A 27950-nucleotide genomic window follows, 5' to 3' on the forward strand; every position below is an offset into this window, starting at 1 on the left:
AAGAACTATAAGGCGCGGGGGTGAAGCAGCCAGTTTGACGGTGCACTGTTCCAGGAGAATGGACCACCGAGCTGCTGCACGATTTCAGAGGACATCGACCTTAATTGCGCTATCTAAAACCCAAAACAACACTTTGCAAAGAAACTAGAAGCAAAGAATAAATGAAAAACAAATCAACTTTAAAGTCAGAGGTAGGTAATTGAAAAGTGAAATAAGTAGATATTTACAGAATATCCTAAAGTGTCTTCTAGAATATTCACAGGTAGTCGAGCAGTCAACTCCCAGTGTGGTCAGCAAAGCGGACGCGAATGTTCTCATCAGCAGAATTATCCCTGAAAGTGCATTATCCAGTAACTTGCTGTACCGTGTTTTAGTTCGAAGACTTATGTTACGTAGGTGGTAGATAAATATCATACAAAGTATCAAGTTCATCCAAATCGAGGTGCGTCAGCAATGCGTAGTGACGCACAGAAAGGCGTTGCGCCTGCGACGCGATCGCGCGCACTGACACGGACGCCGCGCATGCGCTCGCCACTCCATGCGGCCCATGCTGCGGCTTCCCCGCACCTGAGTCAACAAAATTATCGAAGGCCAACTATAACTTCATTGACAACATCATTGAGTTGACCCCTCAAAACGTCTCAATTGCGACATGTACAACAAAGACCTTATTTGATTTTCCTTATCATTGTATTTTTCCCAGGGATCAGGAAATCAAAACAGATTACAATTATTAAAAAAGATCCTACGTAAGTAAATGCAAATGAAAACACCCTAGAAGGCACTAAGTACTTCTAAAATAAAGGGTTCCCCATAGTAAGAAATTGGCTACTCTATTGTGTATGTAGGTACGAAGTAGATTGATAATAAATAAGTGTTTATGTAATGATACCTAGCCGATCTAATTTTAGAACTCCTTCAAAATAAAAATGATGCAATAACATTGTTTACTGAAACACGTAGGTACATGAGACATCCAGACAAAATATTGCAATAAAAATTTGTTTACCGTAATGATTACACTTATCAGTTTAACATCGGTTATCAAGGAAGATAAATAGTAGTATGAGTTTGTGTTTTGAATACGACGGCAGATAATCGCTGAAGTTAGAATTGACTCACGCGCAGTTGCCTGGTTACGTATGTGCAGCCTGAGGGCCTCTGCGTCAGCGGTGTGAGGCTGGTGTGTGATCACGTGCGCGCATACTTGCACACTAACTGCACGGGATCGCCACTCTCTCGCATCAGCTATAAAGAGCACGCTTTCTAATGGTCGCCATTCTTCAATGTTGGAGATCACTTTATATTTTATGGACATAACTTGACACCTGCCTATTCTACATTCCGTCCTGGGGCTCCTTATCGTTTTGCCTCCTAACACCATTTGCCTTCTTGTGCAATACTCTATCCATAGGCAAAATGTTGAGAAAACCTATCTTACCACCACCTATCTGTGTCACTGGACCAGGCTTCGATGCCCTTGGTCTTAGTATAAAGGCCCTAAGCTGTAGGTACGGGGCCATGAATAATTTAAGAAGGTACATGCATAGGCAGTATCTAGGTAGGTACCGTATATATCCTCGACAGTTGCACTATGTAGGTAGGACCAACCTCGTTGGTCTAGCTGTCGCAAAAGTGCGGCTGCTGAGCACGAGGTCTCGGGTTCGATTCCGAGTCGGGCCGAAATCGCTTTGTGGGTTTTAGAGACTTTCACAAAGCAGCCGGAAGCTGGTGATTGATACACCCGTGCATCGGAGGCACGTAAATGTCGGTCCTGCGCCTGATCTCTCCGGTCGTGTCGGATTTCCGTCCCATCGGGCTATGAGTTAAGGAATAGTGAGTGCACCTGTGTCTGCGCAAATGCTCGTGCACTATAATATGTCCTGCGTGGTTGGCTAATCTCTACATGAGAACAGCCGCCGTAGCCGATAATCGGCTAGAGGACATCATCATCATCATGTAGGTAGGTATGTTATAATATTTGAATTAAAACCTTTGTATAGTGTCGATATCAAATATATCCAGGTTGACGGTAGCCGGAGTTGTATTGTCTATAATTTCTACACCACGCACTGACATATCAACACCTAAAATTAAAAAAACAAAATTAACGTCCGCAGTTATCTGTTAATGATCGTAAGTTTCAAGTTAACTTACCAGCTCTGGTTTTATAGTTTTCGCTGGTTTCACGGATTTTACAACAACCAGCAAATCGACGTAAACATTGTTACTTTCATCTGAAATATAGGTACGAGCAATTAATTTTAGTTCCAGATTAAGTTTCAGCTAAGAAAATATGGCCCAGTTATTAGGTTGTTGACTGTTGTTAATAAGTAGATTACCTAATTGATATTCATTTTGTAGTTAGGTACCTATGTGTAGGTAAGGGTGGAAGACGGCGAAGGGATGGAAGACGACGAACACAACGTCCGTCCCATCCGCCCGGGGGCGATCAGCGGGCGACAGGCGCGCGGGTGCCACCGCCTGCATTACAAGGATCGCCTTGTGCTCCGGCCATCATAGGGACCCCTCCCACTGGGGGAGGCATGAGGGAGCCTGCCGTAAGGCGGGCAATCGCCGGTGGGGACTGGATGCCATAGATTCCCAGACCCCCTCCACTCATGCGAGGTCGGAATGCCTCTGGGCCTTTTAGTGGGTATACCGGGAACGTCGTTACCGGGGAGTCCCATACCCTCTCCCGTCCCCGACGGGAAGGGCATGCGTAATAGCATTTTTACCAGCGACAAAAAAGGTATGTGTAGGTACCTGGTAGTTTCATCACTTCGGCAAGTCCATAATAGCCTGAAGATTGCTTGGGTGGGTATATGGAAGAGGTAAGAACATGCTAAAAGCATCTCCATTGTGAATGGTTACGTCTGACATGCCTTCGTTCAGAGACAGGAAAAACGGGAGGACACCTTCGGCAAAAACATTTTGTGTTGTTTATAATTATTTGGTATTTACTATAAATAATATACGTGATAACAATACTTACCTGCGGCCTGTAAGTTTCGTTATCTCCTGCCTTTACGCAGATTTTTGGCGACGTAATTTCAACTAGGTAGATATAAAATTAAGAATATATTAGTCAATGATCAACAATTTTGTATTTATATTTCTATTCCACTTACCTAATTCGTTTTACTTTAATTTGGTTTGATAGCAAATAGCACTTACCAACATCTCCTACTAAAAATCGTTCGTAAAAGTTAGGACAAAGTATTCTGAACCCCAAACATCAACGTAAATCGTGTCTATATCGGAATCTCTTATTGTAAAGATGTAACTCCTCTGGATTCTCCGCTTTTCTTTTGGAACCTACCGTTCGAGGACTGTTTTTAGCAATAATAATACCGACAATAAGAGCATTTTTACGTTAATGTTCAAATGATTTAATTTCAATTTTGTACTCCGCCATTTTTCGTACGAGCGCGAGCGATACGAAAAAATTCTCAGTTCTTCTCTCATTCAAAATTCGAAGACACATAATTTTGTAATAGCTAAAACGTTTTTTACAGATTATGTTTATAATCCAGGTGAAACTTATTTTCAATATTACAACAATATTACATTACCAAGTATAGTAGAGATTTAAATATACAAATAAATACATTATATTTACCTTTATCACAAGGAAAATATCAATTTAATTGTGAATTATTTTAATTTGTTAGTTTCTACACGAAAATAAATCTTTCAGCAGGCACAGAACGTCAGTGTCATTTGTCAAAAGAAAATACCCGCCAAAAGCCAAATCTAAAGAGGAAAGCTAAAGAAAGAAATAATATCGGATTCGGGAATCAAGCTCCACTAAACAAAGTATTATTTGCTACAAGTTAAACATGTTATTCAAAGCAGCGTCCAGTGCGTGTAATAAAACTCAGAATGCGTTTGAGACGCACGAATTAGAAAGACAAGATGTTAATTACACGGATTGTTCAAAACGGTTTCAAGAAGTAGCCAGGGATTTTTCAAAGCAATATGCACATATTTATTCTGCAAGACTTAACACTTATAGAAACATTATGATACCAATTATTAAGAAAAATGGTCAGATCGCCATAAGATTTTAAAATTGTGTGAACTCCGTGATAAAGGTACCACTTGCATTATTATTGGGACACTTTTCAAGTTCAAGAATTAAAACCTAGTATCCTGAAAGAATTGTCTGATCAACTGGAAATAATACCCCAAGCTCCCAGGTGAGAACATTGAGATTAGAAAATGTCTTGGTTAGTGGGTATCCCTAAGTTGGATTATTTGCATGAATTGTATTGTTTCAGAACACATTTGTGCATGAATCCGACAGTTTAGTGTTGGAGGATGAGCTTCAGAGAATAAAGTTGGTTGGAGACTGCATTGATGTCCATGAAGTTGTAACTGGAGTAGTTTGTGCTTTATTAGGTACATATTTTGCTTTATTAACGAATACATTTATTCTGCTTTCTTACATGCTACCTTACAAGGCAGTGTCTCTATTGCTCTACTTCAATTACCTTTTCTTTTTCTAATAAATTGATTGTTTTAGGCTCTGAAGATGAAGATGGTATATTTACAGTCCAGGACGTCTGTTGGGCAGGCTGTGGTATACAAAACCATTGCCAAAATTAAGCTCAGACAGGTAGCATATCAATCCATAATTCTACACATCCATAACTTTGTTTTCATAAGCAACTTCTCTAAACCTTCTTTACATAATCTGGAAACTATTTGACAGTAGCATCTTGCTTTTAGAACTTGAATATCAATTTTTTATGGCAGATCAAAATAAATTCTCATTACTAAAACCTTCACAGATACATTGTCTTGATGTCAGGCTTGAATACATCAAGAACAGCTAATCACATGTTCTCAATGCATTTGTTGATGGAATGGCTGTCAGGTTTGTCTGGCACCTCAGAATATCAGGAAGAAGTTTCTAAGATTGTCCAGTAATCGTTGCAGGTATGAAATTGCGCAACTATGATGTGAAGAAAAATAATATTTTATTTCTGTCAAATAATTAATTTTGGTTTTGCAGGTGGAGTTCTAGCAAGTCACTCAAATGAAAGTGGAGTAAATGAAACGGAGTTCATTGCAGCAGTTGAATTAATGGACTCTTTAGCAGCTGCTGTGACGCTGTAGCACCTCTAGACCTCATGCCCAGCAGCAAAGACCCTACTGGAATAATGTTGCCACAGAAGCCTTTTCATTACTGTTTATTCCCAAAAGCAATTGAATACAAATCATTTAACAGGGTTACAAATCCATATGAGTGTGAAATTGCAGGTAATTAATACTTTAAAGAAAGTAAAAGTTATTTATGCTGTTCAATAAAAATAATGTTTGTATGTAACCTTACTGATTGTTTTAGGTTTCACCTGTTTGGGTACCTCGGAGAACCTATAAAAGATATAATGAGATATAGTAAGTTAGACAACACTTTGGAAGTAATGAAGAAAACTCTGCAGTGGAGAAACATTGCCCCAACTTGTCCAGATACTATACCATGCACTCCTTGTGGGATACTGACCCTTTATTATTTACAACTGCCCAGCTATATATTTTGTGGTAATTCAGCAGAATTTGCTACTGATCTTTATGAAGGTATGTGATATGAAGCATAGCTATGTTCTATTTTCTGCAAAATTAGTGTATATTCATTTATTGTAATGTTTGTTTACAGGTGAGAATGGTCAACGCACCAGGCTAGTGTGTATACCAAACTTTTGTGATTCGTTAACCGTCGCTCTAGTTAACTTGTCGAATTTGGAATGTTATAGCATGAAATTTTCGTGAACTCTGTGTTAATTGTTTTGTTTACATAATAAAATGATATCCTTAATTGTCGATGGAGTTATATTTATTTACATGAAATTGCGACATTTTCAAGTTAACACGCCTCCCTGAATAATGCCACAAAATGAGCTTTTCTAATCAAATAATAGGTATTTCATACTCTACTATTTTAATTGGGCCCTATTCGAGTATAGATATTCTGTAATATGTATATTTCATGTTATAAATGCAACGCAATATTGGGCATCTATTGCGTCATCAAGTTGTATCATATCGAGTGAGGGCGCTGTTGTCGCAAAAAAGTATTTTTGTTTTCTGGCAACTTCGCGTTTTCGTTCAAGCTTGCTTCCCCCTCCTAACCTTTTCAGGTTCCCCCTTCTATTACTCATCAATGGCTCAAATCTAGTAGACGTGTATATTTGTTTTCCCGTGCTATTATTGCGTTCAAGATGGGTTACTAGTGCCTAAAGTTTGCACACCTGCGTGTGCCGTCACACGATAATAAAAATGTTGTAAGTAGAAGTTATTTATTATGCTTTTTAGTAAAATGTGGTTTCTCTAACAACATTTCCTTTCCCGCTACATTCCAATCAATTAACATAGTATTGTGGGTACAATGGTCCATATATTAACAACTAACTGTAAATGCATTCATTTGTTTATATATTGTTGAATTATGTAGTTCTGTCATACATCAAATATTGACATAGTTTTACGCCGCTTTCACCAACATCAAGTTGCGCGGGAGATCTATCATTACGACATTCATTTCGTGGAATAAACGGCCATCTGTTCACTAGCTCGCAATCTAGTTTGTTATACATTCACTAGCAAGCTACCAGATCATAACACGGACATAGGGAACAACAAAATATATAGCAGCAATCAGTATTGCTCCTCAAGATGCAATGGGTTTTCTTGGGAGTGTTTACTATTAAGAAACATTTTCGACGTATTTACTTATTGATTTTAAAAATATATCATCCTTGTTTGCGTTGTAAGAAATCAGTAATGTTTTATAAAAATCTTTAGGTTACAATATAATGTTTGGCTATACATACCTAGTTTAATTGTTTTGTTGCATTAGGCTTAGACATTGTTATCTGTTCAACCATAAAAGAGGTGAAAAGTTCATCATTGAGTACCATGTCTGCTATGAATGATGTTCACTAACTAATGGTTCATTTTGAAACTCCTCCGTGTGCATCTATGTATAACCTAAAATTGTTAAAGAGATTGCTTTGCACAGTAGTTGCCATTCTATCTTGAATGAATTACAATTTATTATGCTGGAGGGAAGAACAATTTAATATTATTTTATATCCTACTTCCTACTTATATTATAAATGTGAAAGTTTGTGAGAATGTATGTATGTTTGTTATTCAATCAATCAAAAATGGCTGGACTGATTTGATTGAAATTTGGTATGTATTTAGATAGGTGATACCCTGGATTAACACATAGGCTACTTTTATCAACATGCCAGCTGATGGAAGCTAGTTTAATAATATTATCAAGATATACCTACCTACTTAAAGTTTGTGAGTTTATAAGAGGTAATCTCTGGACCTACTTAATTGATTCTGAAAATAATTTTTCACATAGAAAGACACAAGGCTGGTTTGGATGTACCCTATACATCCCAACCTGCCATGATAAAATATAGCTCAGAATGTTTACAAAGTTGCACAAAACATAACTGACAATAGTTTGTTTGTGTATTTCTTTGATAAGAAGTTTATTTTAATGATTAACTTGCTTCCATAAATATTTATTTTATAATCCTTCATGTTACAACGGGCTTGAATCAAATATAAAATGTGGAGTTCTTATGCCATATATATTTATGGATATCATACAACGGAACAATTTAAGTACTTATATACTTTATTTTTCACATAACATGCTTGCCCAATACACATCAAATTCCACGTTTGATTTTTATGTTTGCTATGTCACCCTTTATTTACTTAAGAAATCAGTTTATCATCTGAGGGAAAAAAAATGGTATCTTGCAAAACATATTTATAAATAATTTTAATTGACCAACTATTCTTGTTGTATAGAAGGAAGTAGCTAATAACTGTAATCTCAAATTATCTATAAACAATATAGGTATATTATTAACATTTTAAGAATTATTACGATAAATATGACCTTTTATCTCTTCAGTATTTATCTCTAATTCAAAAATATGGCTGTTGTTCTGCAAGTTATTGAAGTTATTAAATATTATATCAACTTTGATACATCAAGCAGTTCTTCAATTGTTTTCAATTACCTATAGTAAGTTCAACTCAGTCGTGCGCGCGGCCTTATGTGTGGGTAACCCTTGTACATATACAGTGACTTTGTGTGCGTCACAAGAGGTACAGTCGGGTACAATACAGTTATTTAGGGTTATATGGGGTGTGTGGTGTTTAAAGAAAACAGTTATTACGTAATTTAATGTTTATTTATTTATAATGATTATGAATCGCTACTATGAAAAATCAAATGATGAATTTTCGGATTCGCTACTCTCCAAGATGAATTATAAATTCTGACTCCATGTCAAAATGTCTATAGTATTCTTCTTTTTTCTTTTGTACATGTCGACAAGTATTAACATTCCTTTATCAATTTGACTTAAACGTTCATTTATGAGTTTCATTATTTCCGTCTTATTTTGGTCGACATTATGCGAAGCAATTTAAATTATTTTAATTCCCCACACATTTTGTTTCCATTATTATACTAGATTATACCTCTTTTACATTCTTAGTCCACACTTTTATTTATTGTCCGCGTACCCCAGCTTGAAAATATGTAAGGAGTATTTAATTCATCTTAGATATTTCACCTTATTTATTTCTTAGATACTGTCAATGTCAATTTGAAAAGACGTATGAGAAAATAATGAAAGACTATAGGTATTTAATAATAAAAGCTTTGAGTCGTGAATAACTAGTATTTTCGTAAACGACTGTACCCATAACAAAAGCGATAAGAACACGTCATGCTCGGACGACGTCACTGTCACACAAATGAAAGTAGTATATTTACAAGCCGACACACATAGGCGCGCAAATCTGAGTTGAACTATCTATACCATCCTTCTACTGAGCATCAATAACGTAGAACAGTTATTTAACTTTCTGGCATTTTCCACCTCCTGTAAGGCTAATTCAGACAGCAGAACATAGTACTTGTTAATCCTGTATTAATTGTAGATAACAGCTTAATTAGTCTAGAGCTGCTACATAGACGTGGTTTGGGTTTGATGCCTGAGTAAATGTCTGGTTAATAGGAGATGGAAAATCATTTAATGACTCATCTCGCTGTGGGTGTGGCAGAAGAGAATGGTAGATTTACTGATTAAACCCACACCTCTTTCTTCTGGTGCTCTTAAGTGTGGTGGCTCAGCCAGGGCAGTAGTGGTAACTCCTTTGAACGATTCTGCTATCCCGGCGGGCTTTGGCTCGTATGATGACTGCTGTTTGAGGAGCGCGTGAAACGGGCCCGAAATGGGCGTGTCGTCCTTGGATGCGGCGAAAGCGAGCAACCCGTCACTCAGCGCCTAGCCCACAGACCCGCTCCCAGGGCGACCTGGCCGGTAGTCGTTTCTCGACACCTGTTGCTCGTGGCGTCCCCACCCCATATTGTTCCGGTAGCATATTAACAGTGTTGACGATTATATCCATCACGGTATCAGTCAACACAAATTATCCACCATCGAAATCGTTTTCATGACTTTTAAAAACGGTATAATTATTTTGCATTTATCATCTACGTAAGTTACTACGACGTAGTCGCCTACCTACTAAGTGGATATTTCAAAACTTTGTGCAATCAATGGTTTGTTCATGTTGAAAGTCAATACAATCAACCGTTGTGTTGTGACATAAGGTGAAATATTCTGTTGGTACGTGTCTAGAACGACTATTGAGCTTTCGGTAGAATATTTTTATACAAAATTGGACTGTATTAACTTCGCTGTAAGAATAGGGGAACACAGTAGCTGCGTGCGCTATAATGAATGACGTCAATGGTTTCTACCACACTACGTTGAACAGCATTTAACGCACTACGTTAACATAATGCCTACTTACATTAAAACATCATGCACCGTATGCTCGGTACTGTATGAATGAACTACAATATGCTGTATAAAACTTTTCGCTAATCTGTGAAAATAAATGAATAAGTTTTCTTCTGCATATTAAGGGACAATCCAAGGTATCCAGAAATTACGTTCAATCGATATTTCCAAATATACTTGCAGGTGCTCATGCACCGTTACTTTGTGGCATAAGTAACAACCATGGACAAATTGTTAAATTCCTGCAGTTGTGTTAGTAACATTACAGTAAATGTATTACTTAGCATTTAACGGGTCTATGTTGGTAGTCAACGCTGCATACTAATGTAAACCACGAAACCAAGAACATGTTGAATGATTGAAGTAAGCACGTTGTGTGTAGTAATTTAATGTACTTGGGCATAGTTTCGTAGTCATGATGATTCAGGTAAAAATAACGAACACGTTGTCATATAAAGATAAAGAACGTCACACACAAGTAAAAACAACGCTGAGGAGAACCTCGTCCCTTTCAATTATAAGCTGAGGCAAAGACTGTAAAAATCCTGACCACGCTAAGTACAAATAAACATGACATCATCGCTATAATTTTAATTTCGTTGATAAAATATCGGCTCATATTTTGAATTACATGCTCTTGTTCATTGCAAGAGTTCCAAGAAAACACAGGCATTCCAAGAAGAGGAAAATATAAGCTTTATTTACCGCAAACGTACCGTCTATACACAATTCTATAAGTAGGTACAAAGGTCACTGTTAGAGAATTTCGAGGGAGGTTGAAATGCTATAATAACGCTAAGTAGAGTAGTTAATATAAGTGGGCTATTGCTAATACTGTTGCTATGCATTATATTTTCATTAACTCGTAGGTTTATCCCTTCGCCGATCGATACAGGTGAATGAAACAATGCATGCAAAAGAGTAAAGTATCGTTTTTATCAGTGAAGTACGTAATAATCCTTTTGATATCTTATCCTTTGTTTGCGTATATTTATCAATATACTGAGCCAAACATCACAATAGATTCTGCTTCTGATAATATTAATAATACGGCTAAATTAGGCTCTTGCATGACTTAGCATTAAATGTAGGTATATAGCTATGTTTACATGACTCACCATAAGCGTGCGTTGATGGTACTTTGAACCCATTGACGATAGTACTATTTTTGAAGCTTGACTAATGTTATCCACATTTTTAAATTCTTAGGTAAAAAAAATAATGGTTTTTAAGTTATTTTATTCCATTATAAATCGTATTACATCAAGGGTCTTTCATATAAAACTAGTCTTTCATGACATAATTTAATGTCCAATTTAACTATTTATTGTAATTAATTTTCTGTTTTTCTATTATTATCCTCTCAATAGTCTTTATTCTATTTACTCTCAATACACACTTATTTCGTGAGAGTAGTTCCTAGGATTATGTGCCAGCGAAAAGGTCTCTTCAGCTTTATAAAATCTTATTCTTCTCAATTTCACTCAATCTAAGACATCGGCTTGGACACCTGGCACTCCTTCATATCTTTTGCCATTACAACCTGCAATCTAGCCTTAGGGTGTCCCTGTATCTACGACCTGGGATGAAAAGTTGCAATGCCGAATTACCTACGATGTCTAGTGGCTTTCCAATTTGTATGTAAAACCTTTTTATATGAACTAATTTTATGTCTTGTAATTTTCCAGTGCCACCATGGCGCCCTCACCGGACAGCTTCGTCCTTCGACAACAAATTCCACCATTTTCATCATCGGACTCTGATCTCGCTGCACTTGTTTTTAATTTTGTGGTAAGTTATGTTATTGTTATTTAAAAATCCTTCTAGGTCAACAAGGCAACACTTTTATAGTAAGGCAAAAGTAAATGCTAACTGCACATACATTCAAGTACTACATAATATATGTCCCTATCGAAAAATCTGGCGGGTGTTTGTCACTTTATGCTGTCTAAACGCTCCTATCACTGGAAAGGTTTATAGAGTCAATACCATTTTAAATCAGAAGCATTAAAGCTTGTGGCACATTATAGCAGCACGGCAACAGCACGGCAGCAGCACGGCGTCGCCTCGAATTAAGGCTACGGCTAGCTGCCAGCGCGCCAACCACGCGCTGTCGCTGCCGTCGGCGCGCCGTCCGCTCGCCGTCGGCGCGCCGGCCGCCGGCCGCTAGGTGTAAGCTTGCTGTCACCGCAAACTCAATATTATTTTAAGACGATTATGATTGATGTTATGATTGAACACGACGTAATGACGTTGTTTCGCTGCCGGCTCGGAGTCGGCGCGCAATAGCACGCCGTCGGCGCGCTGTACGCATGAGGACCGCTCGCTTGCAGCACGCGGGCGGCGAGTCGAGTTGTGGAAGCGGCAAGCACGCTGACTGCTCGCCGTTGGCTTTTCATATTGACATTACGAAATATATTATAATATACACGATTTAATGCTCTAAATTGAATGACAACTTAAATGCTGGTGTGGAGCCGTGCTGTTGCGGTGCTGCTGCAATGTGCCACGTCCTTAAATGTCTAAGATTGTTTTGCAATTTAAATTAAAATGAGAATGTAAAATGTTTCAGAGTTTGCATCTCTCAAAATGAGTGCGAGTCTATGGGATCACTTGCCGGCTTCGGCCGGCTTTCTTACTAATGAAGAGTGCTTCATTCTGCTCGATGCCGACATCGAACAGCTCTTCACCAACAATGACGGTATGTACGACTCTGTATAAAAGTGAAAGGACTTACGGCACTAGCATGGTAAATCAGTACTGTTGCGTATGGTCAGTACGTGGCATTGCGCCAATTCGGGAAAACTCGTTTGTAGAATGTGGCCATAATAACTATCGAATCGGAATGTTGAGCGAACATAGGCACACTACACGTGCAGACGTACATAAAGCGTATCAAGCATAAAGAAACATACTACGTAAGTGCATACAATGTTGATATTAGTTGTGTTGTATGTTTTAGCAGTTCACGTATATTTACACAGATGGCGTAGTAGTATATAATAGCTTGATAAGGCAAGCATGTAAAATTATGTTCATGTTTTTATTATTCTAAGCACACTGTTTTCGATTTTTTCTCTGCTACAACTGTACAAAGTACAATACATTGTTTTGTCTAGTTTAACCAGGTTTACGATTGTCAGTGAACGACATGTATATTTTATGAGTTTGGTACCCTTCTAAGCAAATCAGAAAAATCGACATATGATTTTTTGTGTATGAACAAAGTGCTCCGTCGGTCGCGAAGGCACGCGCGGAGCACCTTGCATGAAAGCGCTAGGTGATGGCTTTCAGACCTAAGAGACTACAAACCCTAGTTTTGAAATATCTCTAGGAAATACTGAGAAAAATGTCAGACAGACATACGCACAACAAAGTATTTTGTAAGGGTTCCTTATTAACTTTTATAGGTCCGGGTAACTTAAAAAAGCGGTGATCTTGTTGGTGCTTGATTTTACTAGTTGACTAGTTTTTATTTTATGCACAGAATGGTCCAGGAAGAGGCGTAAAAGCCCTTAACATTGATTTCTCACAAGAAAACCCAATTAATGTATACTATTTCCCGATTTTTCGTATGTCTATTTGAGATATAATCATTTTGTTTAGTTTTCAAGGATTTTTAAACAATGGCCATTTTACACAGCCTTGATAGAGAGAGTTAAAATCATCTATCATGGTGTTCGCACGCGTGATTGCAGAGCACGATTTCGGGTTCGATTCCTGGGTCTTGCCAAAATCGCTTTGTGGGTTTTAGAAATTTTACATAGCAGTCCGGAGGAAAGTTGAAGATTGATGACAACCGTGCACCGAAAACTCGTAAATGTCGTTCTGCACTTTATTTCTCTTCGGACGTGCCGGAATGTCGTCCCTTCGGGTTATGAGAGTGAGGGTATAGAGAGTGCACCGCTGTTCACCATAATATTATTCTTGCGCAGCTGGCTGATCTCCTATATGAGAACAGCCGCCGTGGTCAAAATCGTCCATGGACGCCATGAATACCGTAGATGGCGAGGAATCGGACTTAAGTTTGAGTCGACAACTACTCTTTCCATAAAAATAATAACTTTCGCGACATTCGTGTAGTTTATGAAACATATGTACTAGTCATAATTTAGATACTTAAGAAATGCTAACAATTATTTCTTAAGCATTTAGAAAGAGCTTTTGCATAAGCTTCGTACAAAAGCATTGCCAATTATGTCACGCTGTTTATGACGTTAATTAACTATGAATTTAAAAGGTTACGATAAAAACAACACTTGTTTGCCACTGGCAGTCATAACAATTTCCCAGTAATTTATAAGGAAAATGAGCAGTTTATTCATAATTACTTGCATTAACATATTTTAAAGAATAACCGTCTGTGTTCGTGGATTTTCCAAAAGAATTAAATTGTTGTTAACAGCTTAATATTAGTAATTTATTTTGTACTAATCAACCCCCAATAGTTATTTTGGAAATATATTTTATGTACAGAATTGACATCTCTTCAGATTAAAATTTATTATAAGTATAGATTATGTACCTGATCTATGCAAATGAATTATTTAATTTGTAACTAGCATTTCGTGGCCAGTTTATGTGGAAGGTATCTAAGTCATCTCTCCAGCGCTTCCTCGATCTTCCTTTAGGTTCCATGGCATTATCCTGGATCCATTTTGTGGTGATCTTAGTGGCCCCCAATCCATTACAACTTTGCACTTTTATTGCCCACATCGATTTTGCTGTACTGTCTTGGACCATGCTGTCCCGTATGTTCACCAGGGTACGCACCATGCCCCTTCGGACCATCCAGGAAGTTATGTTTTCGACGGTTGAAATAAAAATTGGAGTTCTACTGCTTATATTTCATTAACCTATTTGATTCAAAGCGAGAATATCACTATTTTCAAAATATTGTGGTGACTTTGTACATGGTTTTACCACATTTGATATAAAGTTTTGTTTTCTTTTATATGAAAATATGCTATATGCACTGCTCTATTAACGTGCAATCTGCAGATTTATCTATTGGCAGATGTGGTGGGGACAGATATTGTATAACTAAGATAGTGTTAGTTTCTAGTTTCAGTTGGCAACTGCAAAACATAATTTATATAACTTCATGCATGTTTACATCCATGACCTACAGTGCATCTATGCTTTGACGCTGATACGAGAAAATTAGAAAAATGTGTCTGGCTATCAAAGATTAATTAGTGTAGGTTAGTACTGTAGATAAATATTTGCATTTACTGACTTTTTGACCTACAGTTATACCTTTGAATATGATATTTGCGAAGAGTTGTTTCACAAAAATCCAGAACCCTAAGGTGGTAACTCTTTTGTCTCTTTGTCTGTTGATGACAAAACCTTGAGTAAAAAAAGTTAATTCTTCTTGCGTTACATAGCTTTTAGATTCCAGTCTGCAATACAAGAAAACAATGTTGTAAAGATTTAATTTAAAAAAAAAAAAAAAGAGTATACTGCATTTTTATGTCCAGCGGATTTATCCCTGTTTCTCGATTGATGCAGGTCATACATGGTAATGGAAATAATCATTATCAACATTCATTATACTCACACAACATAAGGTAACTTAGAAAGTGATTGGCTTAGGTTGTCTTTGTTAAAGATGGCGAACTCATTCAATTTAGCCAGTGCATTTCAAAAGTAAAATAGCTTACGTTTTATTACCAAAGTTAAAATTCAGAAATCAAAGTTTAAGGTTCTAAAATGTTCACTTTGGAAGTGGCCAATAAGCATCCAGTATTTACCCAATGTAAGCCCCACCTACGGTACGCGAGTGACATGCTCGATTGCTGCGACATTGCTTTATCATTCTTCTTTTATCGATCACGTTGCTCTAATTAATAAAATGTGTGACTAAAGTCCGAAGTTAACACAAAAGTTAACACGTGGACTTGTTTTACTAACGTTGCAAGACAGTATGAAACAGTACCCTCTCCGATCTCTTTTACCACATACCTACATATTCATTATACATACCTACTATATATGTACTGTAACGCATAGGGTCTCTGGCGGTATATTCTAGACATATTTTTATGACTTTATAGTCATGTGATTAATTATATCCTACTCTTGGGTGATAATATGATTAATGATGATATTTAAATTATGCTCATAATGATGTTCGATTGAAAACAAAATTTTGATAATAGTAATCAAATCACAAAACATATTTCTTGATATCTTTAATAGTTTTGAAAATAATCATATTTCTTGATATCTTTAATAGTTTTGAAAATAATAAAGTGTCGACCAAGCTTTTTGCAGATGATAAAATGGGGTCTGAGTTGATTTGACAATAATCTTATTAAATCATCATTTTCTATTTCTTAGAAAACAATGGATAACTTATAGAAACTATAGATGGATTGTGCACAACCCATATGGCTGCAAGGAGTGTATTAGATAAGTTAGGAAGGTATAGAAGAAGAAGACATGTTGCGACGACACCAAATAAAAAATGGATTTATGGCATGATGATAATAATGAGGTACAAACCATAGAAAGCGTATGGGATTACATGATCAATTGTATACGCAAAACAAGAGTCACGTACCTAATTGGTGCGATCCGAGTCAAACGTGTAGATCATCACATGCGTTATTAAACGATGACCTTATTTGGCACCACGAGATAGTGTATGATCTCGGTAATCTATTGAACTATTTTATAGCGGGAATACGTCATTCGTTAACTGCCTTAAATGGAATTTTTGTACTGACTGATAAGTAATAATATAATTTGAACTTATCAAGATTATTTTAATAAAAATGTTATATAAATACATATCGTTATTATTACTTATTTTCAATACAGCTTCATGATGACTTATTTGTTTCATCTAGGGACTGAAAATAAGATAAACATGATGACTATATATTATGTCAACAGTCCATTAATTATGTTGGTGTTATTCTCGTCCCTTCTTAGCGATCTACGTCCAAAGCAAAATCGAGCATGCGGTGCACTATTTATATTGTTGTTAAAATAGTCTCACAAAGGTAGGTGTGTCTGTAGTGTTCTTCTTACGTTAGTATCGGTCATACTTCTAGAATATTCCTTGAGTCAACGTGGGCGGTTCAACGTTGTGTTAATTTGTTATATAACCAGCCACATCTCCCTTGAGTTGTCGACGTAACATCCTGGAGTGTAGGTTTATCATAATTCGCTCTATTGTTATCAGTATCCATAATTATCTCGCGTGACCGTTTGACACAACTCGTATAATTAATGTGGTTTATTCCTGACGCGAGAGCACCCCCACGAACTCACCTCATGCACAAAGATAATGTGTTAGGTCAATATGATTATAATAATATTCCAGTCACGGTAATATATTTAATGTTATTAGGTACCGATTATTGCCTGGCTATTGCTGGATGTTTATGTACAGGGTGTTTGGACTACAATAAGAAAATGAACTAGTATAGTACTTAAATACCTTTAAAACCATGAAAACCGAAGTTCTCCCATTTTTAATGACTTCAACTTCAACATTTTGCAGTAAATTGCAAAGCAAGTCAAGTCAAAGTCAAGTTACCTACACACCAAATTGTTAGGGAAATATTGGGACGGGTCTTAATAAGAACGAAATTATTATCATAATGGATTTTCCGTCTAATGATTTAAACTAACAGAGGTCTACTCTTCTACGCTGTCCTAAAAAAACAAAAAGGCAATTTTCAACTTTGGAAAAAAAAAAACAATTAGATTTAATTTTTGACACATAAACAATTTCACCAATAATTCTGGGTCAGTTTGTATATAATATAATCTAGTCTCACACACCCTATATGAACATTCTGAAAGTTATTGTAAAGCCCCAAGTAACTTTTCGCGCGGGCGTAGTCAAATCTGAAATCTGGTAGTATGTACAAATTCTGACAATAAATAAGAATTTGTCAAAATGGTGAAATAACTTACCTGAATGAGGAGCAAAAGCCCTTCCACTTCTAACGATGCAAATGGAGGTTGTGTTCGCTAGGTAGATAGATAATTATTACATAAAAACTTAAGACAATACTCAAGCAAATATGTATTATTACTATCACATTTATAATCACGATAATTTGAGTATATACTCAGGCTCTAGAGATGAAGCCGTTAACCACACCCCAACCTTACTCTATATTACCTCACCTCTATAATAATATTGATAGATCTACTTATTTAATGTTCTTGAATAAACCAAGATAAAAATATCTATTCACATGATTTTTAATATAAACAAAAGAAAGGAACTTTACTGGTTGCTATGTTAAATACGTGGGTGTGTCTTGATAATCACTTGCTTGGTTAGTGACTGTAGTTTGGCGATAAGAACCACGTCATGAGGCATCTTCTAAAAACATATTTGTCTTGAGTTACTGGCCTCTGCTCATGTTTTCAATTGCATATCGCCTGTTTGCTAGTTTCCATTATTTATCTTGTTTCCAATGAAAATATGTTTTGACATTTAATTTTATAACATGTTGTTTGTCTTGAGCTGCATGCGGAATATTACGGACTTAAGGCGTGGTTTATTTTTGTTTAAAAATAAATATTTATTTAATTTCCCTGTTCAAACAAAACCTAGCAAAACTTCCACCTTATGTTTTGGTATCTAATTTTAGCAATTACTACATTATTTACTATTTGATAAATATTATAAGGTAGACAAGCGTCTGTAAATCCCAAATTCCGCATGTTATCTCGCGACATCATATGAAAACGTGCAAATTAGTACAGGTTCGATTCACATTGAATGGATGAATGAAAAGTAGCTAAGAATTGTTTATTACACCTCTTTCAAAGGTCAAAATCGATAGATAAAGAAATCTAAACACACTACTTTAAAGAACTTTTATAAACGTTAAGCTAACGGTAAGCTAATGTTAAGCTAACGTTAAGTTAACGTTATGTAAGTTGATGCAAAACTCAATTTTAGGATGTAACAGATTTTTAATGAAGAGAAAAACAAACTTGAAGGAGTGTTTGGTCCCTAGATTTAGCTTTTATGTGGCACAGCATTTTTCTTTTGATACAAGATATCCTATAATAAAACATTAGTAGGAATCGGTGACGTATTTTGAAAAAGAAAAAATCTTTGCTACTTCGATCTTCAGTCAGAATCAGTCAATATATGTACATATTATCTCTCAAAAATATCGGCTGGCCATTTATCGTATCATCAACTTAAAAGCTTTTAAACAAGCTTATCTCTTTTTAAAATCTGTATAATATTAAAATTTTAACAATATGAATAGGAAAAAATTACTGAATGTAAGAATCTAACATGACCCTAATGTTATATCAACGCAATCTTAAAAAATAAGACATAAATGAACAATGTAAAGATGTTTTATAATAACACAAATGATTGTTGTGACATTATCGCTTAAGATTTAAAGCATCACGACATCTGGGCGTTACTTTGACGTAATATCGTGCGACAGATATCGTTCATATATATATTGACGTCTTCTCTCTTCGCACTGTATTTTGTACATCACTTATCTAAGCTACTTACCTTGAAGCTTCTTCGACTTGCTCATTCGCATTGCTCTAATTATTTCAATTAATTATTTTCGATAAATATCGGTTCTGTTTTGTGTCTGAATCATAATTGTGCAAAAATGTGTTGTTATAAAAATAACGGAATGTGTGACCTCTGTAGGGAATTCCAGTTATCGCTGCTACAAAGTAAGAACTAATATTAAGCTAGATGTTAAGTAAACTTAGTTCAGGATTTGAGAATTAAATTATTATTTTAAAGTTTAAAATAATTAAACGGCATTTAACTTTAGTTTCAAATTTAACTTAACACATCAATATTTTATATTTTTTCATCTACTGTTTATAGTTCTGGGTTAATAAAATATTGCAAAATAACTTAAACAAATGATAAAACAGTTGAATGAAGATGAATAGGCAAATTATTATACATCTTTGTTTATTATTGCGCAATATTCCAAATGTAATCCGTACTTTGACTATTTTATCGAATCAACTTAATTATACATTGAAGTTAAATTGACTTCGTTAACTTTTAGCATATAAATTCTGAGAATACTCATACTCACGTCTGATTAATAGTTGTTTTGTATTTTTAAGCATATCCTCCATTGTTCACAGATCTGCTTAAAACCTTCCCGACTGCTGCTCCCAAGACGGAGTACGACAGCTACCACCTCCAAGACGACGTGTCCGCGAGTCTGTACCCACCATCTCCGCCGGAGATCAAGCCCAGCCGCGCTGAGCTTGCCAACGATCTCCTGCAGCAGTTAGACACCAACTGCAAACAAGGTAACACTTCATTCTTATTTCATTTCCTTTCCAAATAGATTAATAAGGATTTGGCCAAGTTGTTAACATTTGAATAAATAATATCAGCATAAGCTCAAGGAAAGCTTAAAGCCACAGTATGATTTAAATCAATTTTAGATTCTGGTCGATGGCGATGGTAGCACCTCATATCGTAACGACATTCTGTTTATAAAGATAGGCTGTTTCCTAATTGGAAAGTGTCATTACGGACAGAGTCAAGATTATTAGACAAAGGTCAATCATCAATACAGAAGCTTAAGAAGAATATATCGACTTTAAATACATTGCAAAGCTATTCATATTATAAACTCGGTCTTCCTCGGTAAAAGCTGTTATGATGTATGTGATCTGAATCTACACATTGTCATACCGAATGAAATATAATCGACTAGGTTAAATGGTGATATTATTACCTTAAATCTTGGCATCCAAACTTCTAACTAGCTTAGTTATTTTAAAAGCACCTTTGCTGGAATTCAAATTTATTTTGAACACGGCATCAAAAGTTAACATATTGCTTACTATTTTGTGAGTTTAACTATCAACGCAATACAGTTTAGGGCTTTTAAAGGATACATGGAGGGAAAAAGGGACTATTATATTACTAAGTCTTCGTTGTACCAGGTTGTACCTCATAAATCTTGATAGTTAAAAATCGATGATATATTTCTTTTGTCGCTATAATAATAAATACTGAAAGTTAGAATAAAATAAATATTTTAGGGATGATTCTTTCCTGCGTAGTTTGACTCACATTTGGCTGGGTTTTAATTAATGCCTTGGAAAGTGATGCATTTTCACATCTTGTTGAGATTGTATAAGTAAGAAATTATTATTACTTTTATTAATGATGCTTATGCTTGCTTATGTATCTAAAACCATTGAATGGTACGGGAACAGGAAGGAAAACGAAATATTACGTATTTTATTTTTTTAAAGACATCATAAGAAAATAAAGTATCAAAATCAGAAAGGGCGTGAGGTGGGCTGCGGTGGTAAAATATAATTGCGATATAATGGCGCACTCTTGATATGAAAAGTTCCCAAACAGACAGTAGGTAGTAGTAGGTAGTGCCTAAGGACAGGTAAAATATTAAAACTTGTCCTGTAAAAATACGGAGTATAAAATTCGATTAACAATTAACATTCTGCTTGCAATATTACATGTACCATCATCTCCAATCAAAAGTGCATCTAATTAGAAATAGTCTCAAGTTTCTTTTATATAAATTGGAATGACATAAACTTTTGCTTATTTAAAATAAGCGTAGTAATTGAAAAACATGTCATTTGCACGCACATGAAATTTTCAAAGAACATAAAAGCGCAGTTCACACGAAGAGAAATAAAAATAGGTTTTAAGTTTAGTGACCGATGATGTGATTCAAGCCTTCTACTACTTATAACTAATAACTTTTCTGTCTAATGTATCGTTCTGTGCTGAACACAACGCTGATCTTTAAAACTTGTTGAGCTCAGCTAGTGTTGCAAAAACCGTTTTTCTAATGTGAAAAACCTGATAAAAACTGTTTTATTTCTGGCCTTATTTTTTCAAGAGTATAATAACTCTAAAATTGTTAGGCCGTTTACCGTTAAAGATTAATACTTAAGATTACATAATATAGTCTTAGGTTTATTCTTGAATCTACGGTACTTTTCTGATAAAACAGTACCAAAATTTCATAAAAATATTGGCAACATTCATTGATATTAACTCAACGAAAGGAAATTTTGAAAATTGAACTAAAACGTAGGCTAGAAAAAACCAAATTTAGAAAAAACAACGATGCAAAGTTTTTTCATGTTTTTCAATAAAGTTAAAAAGAACAAATCGTTTTTTCATTTTACATCACTAAGCTCAGCATAGGCCAGCTACTTTACCCATGCACAAGGGAAATAACTGATTTAAACTAGGATGCAGGTTATATAGTTCTAGTTTATGGCGAAATGACGTGCATGCACGTGAAGTGGTTATCGTAAGGGTAAAATTAAAGAATGCCCAATATGACGTATTGATTGCTTTACATCACAGCGTATTTTAGATGCGCATGAATTGATAAATATAACATGGGGAATACCACCATCAATTGGGCCAATGTGCCTCAAGGTGCTTTCTAAGCTTAATTTGCAGGCCAGTGTCGCATTCGTTAGTGTGGTTCTTTTAAAATTATCTTTAGGAAATCTAGAGTCATTAAGGTCAGAAATTCTGCCTTGAATAAGCCTGACGTTCAAAGGTTATATTCTCAAACAGGAAAAAGATTTTAAGTAGATACCAGAAGTTATTTATAATAAAGCTAAATTAATTGATTGAAGCTATGTTCAGTTATCAAACTAGATATGGTCACTTATTGATACCCTTACGTGATACCGAGGTTTGACACACCTCTAGCACTACTTGTCACTATTTGTTTGCGTGATCGTTACAGTTTTTATCAACGTTTGCTAATTAGCAATTAAAGTTGATAATGCACTGGGATAGCTCGGCCAATCCAATAGACTGTGGCGTATCGGGAATGTGTCCGATTGGATAGAGTAATTTGGTTGATGTAGCCAATCCGGTAAATAATGACGTACTTGCAGCACATGTGATTGGTTAACGCAACCTCATCGTGGCTTTTCATTGGCTAGGGTAGCTATTGTAAATCAAGGGGCTTAGTCCGTTATCTGCTATGCCACGAATAATATTTCATTTAAACATTGTTATCTAAAGTGTTCGCGAAATAACTTTAAAAGCTTATTTCATAGTTTCGCTTTTAATGACATGAATATGATGAAAGACAAATTGAAACAATTTGAAAATTTGGTTTTAAATTAGTTCATGAGGCAGTTCGTTCTGGAAAAATCGTGAACACAGCCTCCAAGAAAATAACCTACCGATGCAAGGAAACTTATGTGTTAAGGAAAAGAAAATGTCGGTTTACGTGAATGATTTGATTCGCATACCACTACATTTTATCATTTATCGGAACAACGTCAACATTTCGGATATAAGTTTTAATTAAATGCATGAGTTGCACAAATGTTAAAACATTTTTGTTATGGTCTAGAAATTGATATGAATTGGAGGATGAAGGAATTCAATTTAAAACCGTAGATAACCTGTAGCAAAGTTTCGAAATTCAGTGGAACAATTTCAAAGTATTTAATTAGAAAGGCAGGCTCAATGAGCGCAGGTTGTTGCACCGCTGTGTCCGACCGTCAGCAGTCGAGGCTTCCATCAATAACACTTACATACGTAACGTCAGCTACTATACATATTATGAAGGCGATATTACGAAAGCACCGGTGCATAACTTTATTCATGGCGCCAAACAAAACTTGGAATTGAATTTGATTAGCTCATTTTTGTTAGAGTTTTAGCCTATCGTTTAATCTACGTTTTTGTATTATACACCTTAATCGACTTTAACTTTTATTAATTCTCTTCGATTATGGAATCAGGGAGTAAATGCACCAAGATATCTGTCTGCACCTAGTGCAATATAAAAGTTCATAGCCACACTGCGTCGAATTGAGCGCAGTAGAAGTTGTCATATATTCATACATTTATATTTGATGCTTGTATGTTGATTAGGCAGCGAAGTGAAAATGTGAACGCAGCGTTGCACATTGTTGCTTTATTTATATGTAGCGGGCGAGTAGTGGGGAAAGGCGCGGGGGTCTGTGGCCGGGCGACTGCGCGCGCGCTCAGTAGTACCTTGTGCCGCGTCGCGTTTGCTGGTGATCGCTTTCTGTTTTGTAACCCGTGACAATAAATTCGATTCGAGGAGCACATTTCGAGCGCTCGCGCTCTCCTCTTAACCTATGTCTGCCACCGTCGATGCGCTGTCTGGACGCCGTTAGAATGAAGTGCCACTATCGTTGCATCTGGAATAAAGAGATAGTTTTCAATTCACAAAAGCTTGTTAAAAGACGTTAGATTTAAGGCTTGGCCCTTGGATCTTCACCGACGACTATTGCTCACACCACGAGGATTCCAGTTTTTAGAATACCACTGCCTATATAATCGTTTTAAAGTTATCGTTAGAACCGTATTGTAGCAGTAAGGACATTTAAGGACATTCTTGTTTGGGATAGAAAAGCAGTTTGTATAACATAATTGGACTTCGTGATGGCTCTGGCAGATATGTATGTTGGTAGGTGGTTTCAGAATTTTATTTTCTTAGTTTTAAAAATAGCAACTATGTATTTATTAATTAGTAACCCTGAGTAAATCTGGCGGAAAGGCGATCTCAAGGTCTGAATGCTCTAGTAAACTGGAGTTTTTTTCTTTCTTTGTTTTGATCTTTATGTCATTGAAGGTCTACTCTGCTAGTTTTTGTGTGGTAAGTTGATAAAACAGTGTTCAGCTCGAATGTTTACTCCAATTAAGTAACTGGACACATTAACGATTCGATTTGGAGCGATAACCGAACTGCGCAACAAACTTGTTTGTTTGTATAACAACATGGATACAGTTCAAGCTTCATTTTGCCGGAAACATTATGACGTACCGATCTACTTATCAATTAAAATAATCTCTTCAGGATTCCTACACAATGTACCAGTCTCTAGGATCTAAACAATAAAATACAATACATATTAGAAACTAGTAAACAAATATTTGTTTCATGACTGTTAAATACATAATGTCATACATGATTCTAAATGGTTTAATATGTTGCCGTAGCTAATTTGTTATTTATCAAATCAGCATTCATGGCTGGAATTTATATTCCTTTGCACATTTAATATGCCATAGCCTGCTGGTTGTGGTCCAAGTTATGAAAGAGAGCGGAATAAAAGTATTAACTACTAATCTTTGAAAGCAATTCACTGAAAAGTATGCACTGAAGTTTATAGTCTATGCTATATATTATTTTATTATGATTTCTGTTCGTAAATTCTCGAAGAACAGTTCAGCATCCAAGAATAGCTGTTTACTGATAACTTGGACCGTGTTTTACTGATAAACCAGTTCGCGCACAAGGCGGCCTCGCTTGCTCGCTCGCCCAATAATTAAAGCAACTTATTGACCACTTGTTTCCATTCCTACACATTGATACAGATACGACCTACCTATACACCTTTCGAATGTAGGATAAATAGTTATCTTGGCACGTATTGTAAACGTGACAAAATTAAGTTCGTTTTACTTTCATTGCCTTGGTCCGATTTATTTTTCATTGTATTTTTATTGAACAGCGTCCTCCGCTGCTTGTTGGTATGTTTCAATCAAATCCGTCGAATGTTTGACGTCATATTTTAGGCATCTAATGATAGGATGTCCTGCACCTGAGTCCTGACTATAACTATGCAACATCCGACGTGCGGATGTCTGATAGTTACTTACTTTATGTTGATTGCGAATAAAACTAGTACCGTTAAACTAATTCGGTGTAAAACATATTCAGTATTCTAAAACAGTTATAAAAGCCTGATACAAGACAACATTATGATAACAAGGTCGAATTCGCTATTTAAATTTTTCATCATGGAATATTTTTAGTTTTTCCTGTGATGGTGGCAGATTTGATCACAAACAAGTTTTAAATAAGATGTTGACAGCGCAGTGGTGAAGTTATCTAGTGATTTGCTATCGAGGGCGCGGTGTCACCGAACTCTGATTGTGCAGGTTTATCTGGGGTCAGGGTGTTGCAGTCGTCCGAACTGACTGCTTCAGATATTTGTTGCCAACTTAACGATTCTATTAACGACTACAATATTTACAAAAATAATAGAAATCAAATAAACAGTGTTGTTCTTTTCTCCTCATAAGGTCTGAGAAACCAATATGAACAATTACGTCCAATTGATTGTTGATTGCGCTGCCTCGCGTCGGTCTCGGATCACCGTCCATTGCGCTCAAATTCTTCATAAATCATTGTCTACTTTTACATTTGATACAAAGTCATTGCTATCAGTTAACTTTCTTAGTTAGGTACATTGAGGAATAATATAAGATAAAGAATCACAAATTGCAATGAAACTTGATGTAGCAGCCGATGACTTTGATGTCACTTTTCTATAAATAATCATATCTGTAGATAATATTGTGGTCCACGAGCCAAAGTGGCAGATGATTGTGCCTTGTTTAATAATGGACATTTAATAAGGTATAAATAGAGTAATTAATGATCGAACAATGGCCCATCACTTGTTCGGGCGCCTGCGTGCAACATGAGATTGTGTTTATTTAGTTCAGGGTGGATATCTACTTTGCATTTTTGCTTACGTTGTAGTTCTAATATACCGACGCCTTTGACTGGAATTATTTATTATTTCGCATAATTTGATCATATTCAACGACTGTGGAATATTCCTATCAGAGCTGTTACATTGATTAGCTATATAGCAAAATCTTGAAACAGTTATGGATATTTATAAAATTGTATTATTCATAGTAGAAACCGGTTTTATACTATTTTATTGATCATTTTAAGTATGTATGTATTGTAATTTTGTAATTCACAAATTAAACCCATTATTTCTTTCTTTACAGAGAATATTTTCTCCAATTGGCTAGAGGAAAAATCGGAGCTTCCCATTTTTGAGAACATCTCGCAAGTACCGGGCGCGTAGAGCCCTCCTCCGGTGTCGCTGCCGATTGTACCGACGTTCTCCGCGCCGCAGCACACCGAGGATCTCCTGCGGGAGTTCGAGACCGTCTATGGCGCCGTAGAGCTGACGCACCTCACGCCGCCCCAGAGCCCCCGGGCCTGCGACTCAATTGCTCTTAAGTTACGCTCAACAGGCGCAATGCGCCCCGTTTGCGCCCGCTCTGCCTCTTGTGCCGACCCAAGACCAGTGGCCCGTCGTGACCGCGCCCGCCCCTGGCCGAGCCAGCGCCGCACTACGACTGCGGGTACGAGGACGTCGAGGAGCTCGTCCGTCACCGCGCCGCGCAGCTCGCCTCTCCGCAGCACTCCGGAGGCAGCGCTAGTGTATCTCCACAATCTTCCCCGCCATCGTCGCCGCGCTCGTCGTGCACTGACGACGAGTGGTCGTCCTCCTCCAGGCCCAAGCCGTACTCGCGCCCCTCTGACGACCGCCGCTCCCGCAAGAAGGAGCAGAACAAAATGCGGCAACGCGTTACCGCCAGAAGAAGAAGGCAGAGATCGAAGACCTTCTCAATGAGGAACAACAGATGCGCGAGCGCAATTCCAAACTCAGCGACAAGTGTTCCGACTTGCAGCGCGAAATCCGTTATCTAAAAGGATTAATGCGCGACCTTTACAAGGCTAAAGGTCTTATCAAATAAACCACCACCGCCGCCACCTCCAGAGATCGGATACTGTCAATATGGCGCGACACAGAAGCGCGCATTGTGAACACTGTTTCATACAGAAGTTGTGGAAGTTACGTATATTTTGATGATAATATTAACATTAAGAAGTATAGATATTATTTGTATCACAGATAAGCAGATTTTAAGTCATCGAGCAGTTTGAATCATTTTAATCATTAGTAGAGGGATACAAAATAACACCATCAGAGAAAAAGGTGGCGCCCTTTCATATCTTTCATTTTTCTTTCATTTTAGAGGATAGGTCGCATTCATTGTAATGAAAATATGAATTGTACATTCGCATTCGCGACAGCACTGTACACTTTAGTTAACACCTTTTAAATCAATTATTTGTAAATCAAATCATTTATTTGCATTTTATTGTCATCTTATGAATTTTTGATGTTTTATGTTTTCTTACAATATATGGAATGCGACGGCGTACTATTGTTGTTTAATTTAATCACTGAAATTAGTTTCGCAGAAAAAATTACGACGCCAATTGG

At 36.5% G+C, this 27950-nt stretch overlaps 1 protein-coding gene, 1 non-coding gene and 1 pseudogene across 3 annotated transcripts; 2 read left to right on the plus strand and 1 right to left on the minus strand.

Moving 5' to 3' along the window:
• Positions 1-5: 5 nt before the first annotated feature.
• Positions 6-3373, minus strand: LOC110370140 (meiosis-specific with OB domain-containing protein; the record flags this gene model as incomplete). Its single annotated transcript, XM_064036971.1, is given in 15 exon segments — positions 6-113; positions 228-280; positions 283-332; positions 417-458; positions 460-567; positions 1119-1288; positions 1993-2087; positions 2154-2237; positions 2767-2823; positions 2826-2918; positions 2992-3057; positions 3178-3213; positions 3216-3281; positions 3284-3304; positions 3307-3373. Coding segments are annotated over 15 exon segments (1116 nt in total), but the record flags the coding sequence as incomplete, so codon positions are not given.
• Positions 3374-3899: 526 nt separating this feature from the next.
• On the plus strand, positions 3900-4930 carry LOC126056786 (uncharacterized). Its single transcript, XR_010276934.1, has 3 exons — positions 3900-4404; positions 4529-4621; positions 4797-4930. It is a non-coding gene; the product is annotated as an uncharacterized LOC126056786 (transcript).
• Positions 4931-6124: 1194 nt separating this feature from the next.
• On the plus strand, positions 6125-27888 carry LOC135117481 (activating transcription factor of chaperone-like; annotated as a pseudogene). The gene is made up of 5 exons (XR_010276933.1): positions 6125-6290; positions 11549-11651; positions 12433-12561; positions 19986-20156; positions 26659-27888. The product of XR_010276933.1 is annotated as an activating transcription factor of chaperone-like (transcript).
• The last annotated feature ends 62 nt before the right edge of the window (positions 27889-27950 follow it).

Source organism: Helicoverpa armigera, chromosome 11, assembly GCF_030705265.1.
Source record: "Helicoverpa armigera isolate CAAS_96S chromosome 11, ASM3070526v1, whole genome shotgun sequence".
Taxonomy (NCBI): Eukaryota; Metazoa; Arthropoda; class Insecta; order Lepidoptera; family Noctuidae; genus Helicoverpa; species Helicoverpa armigera.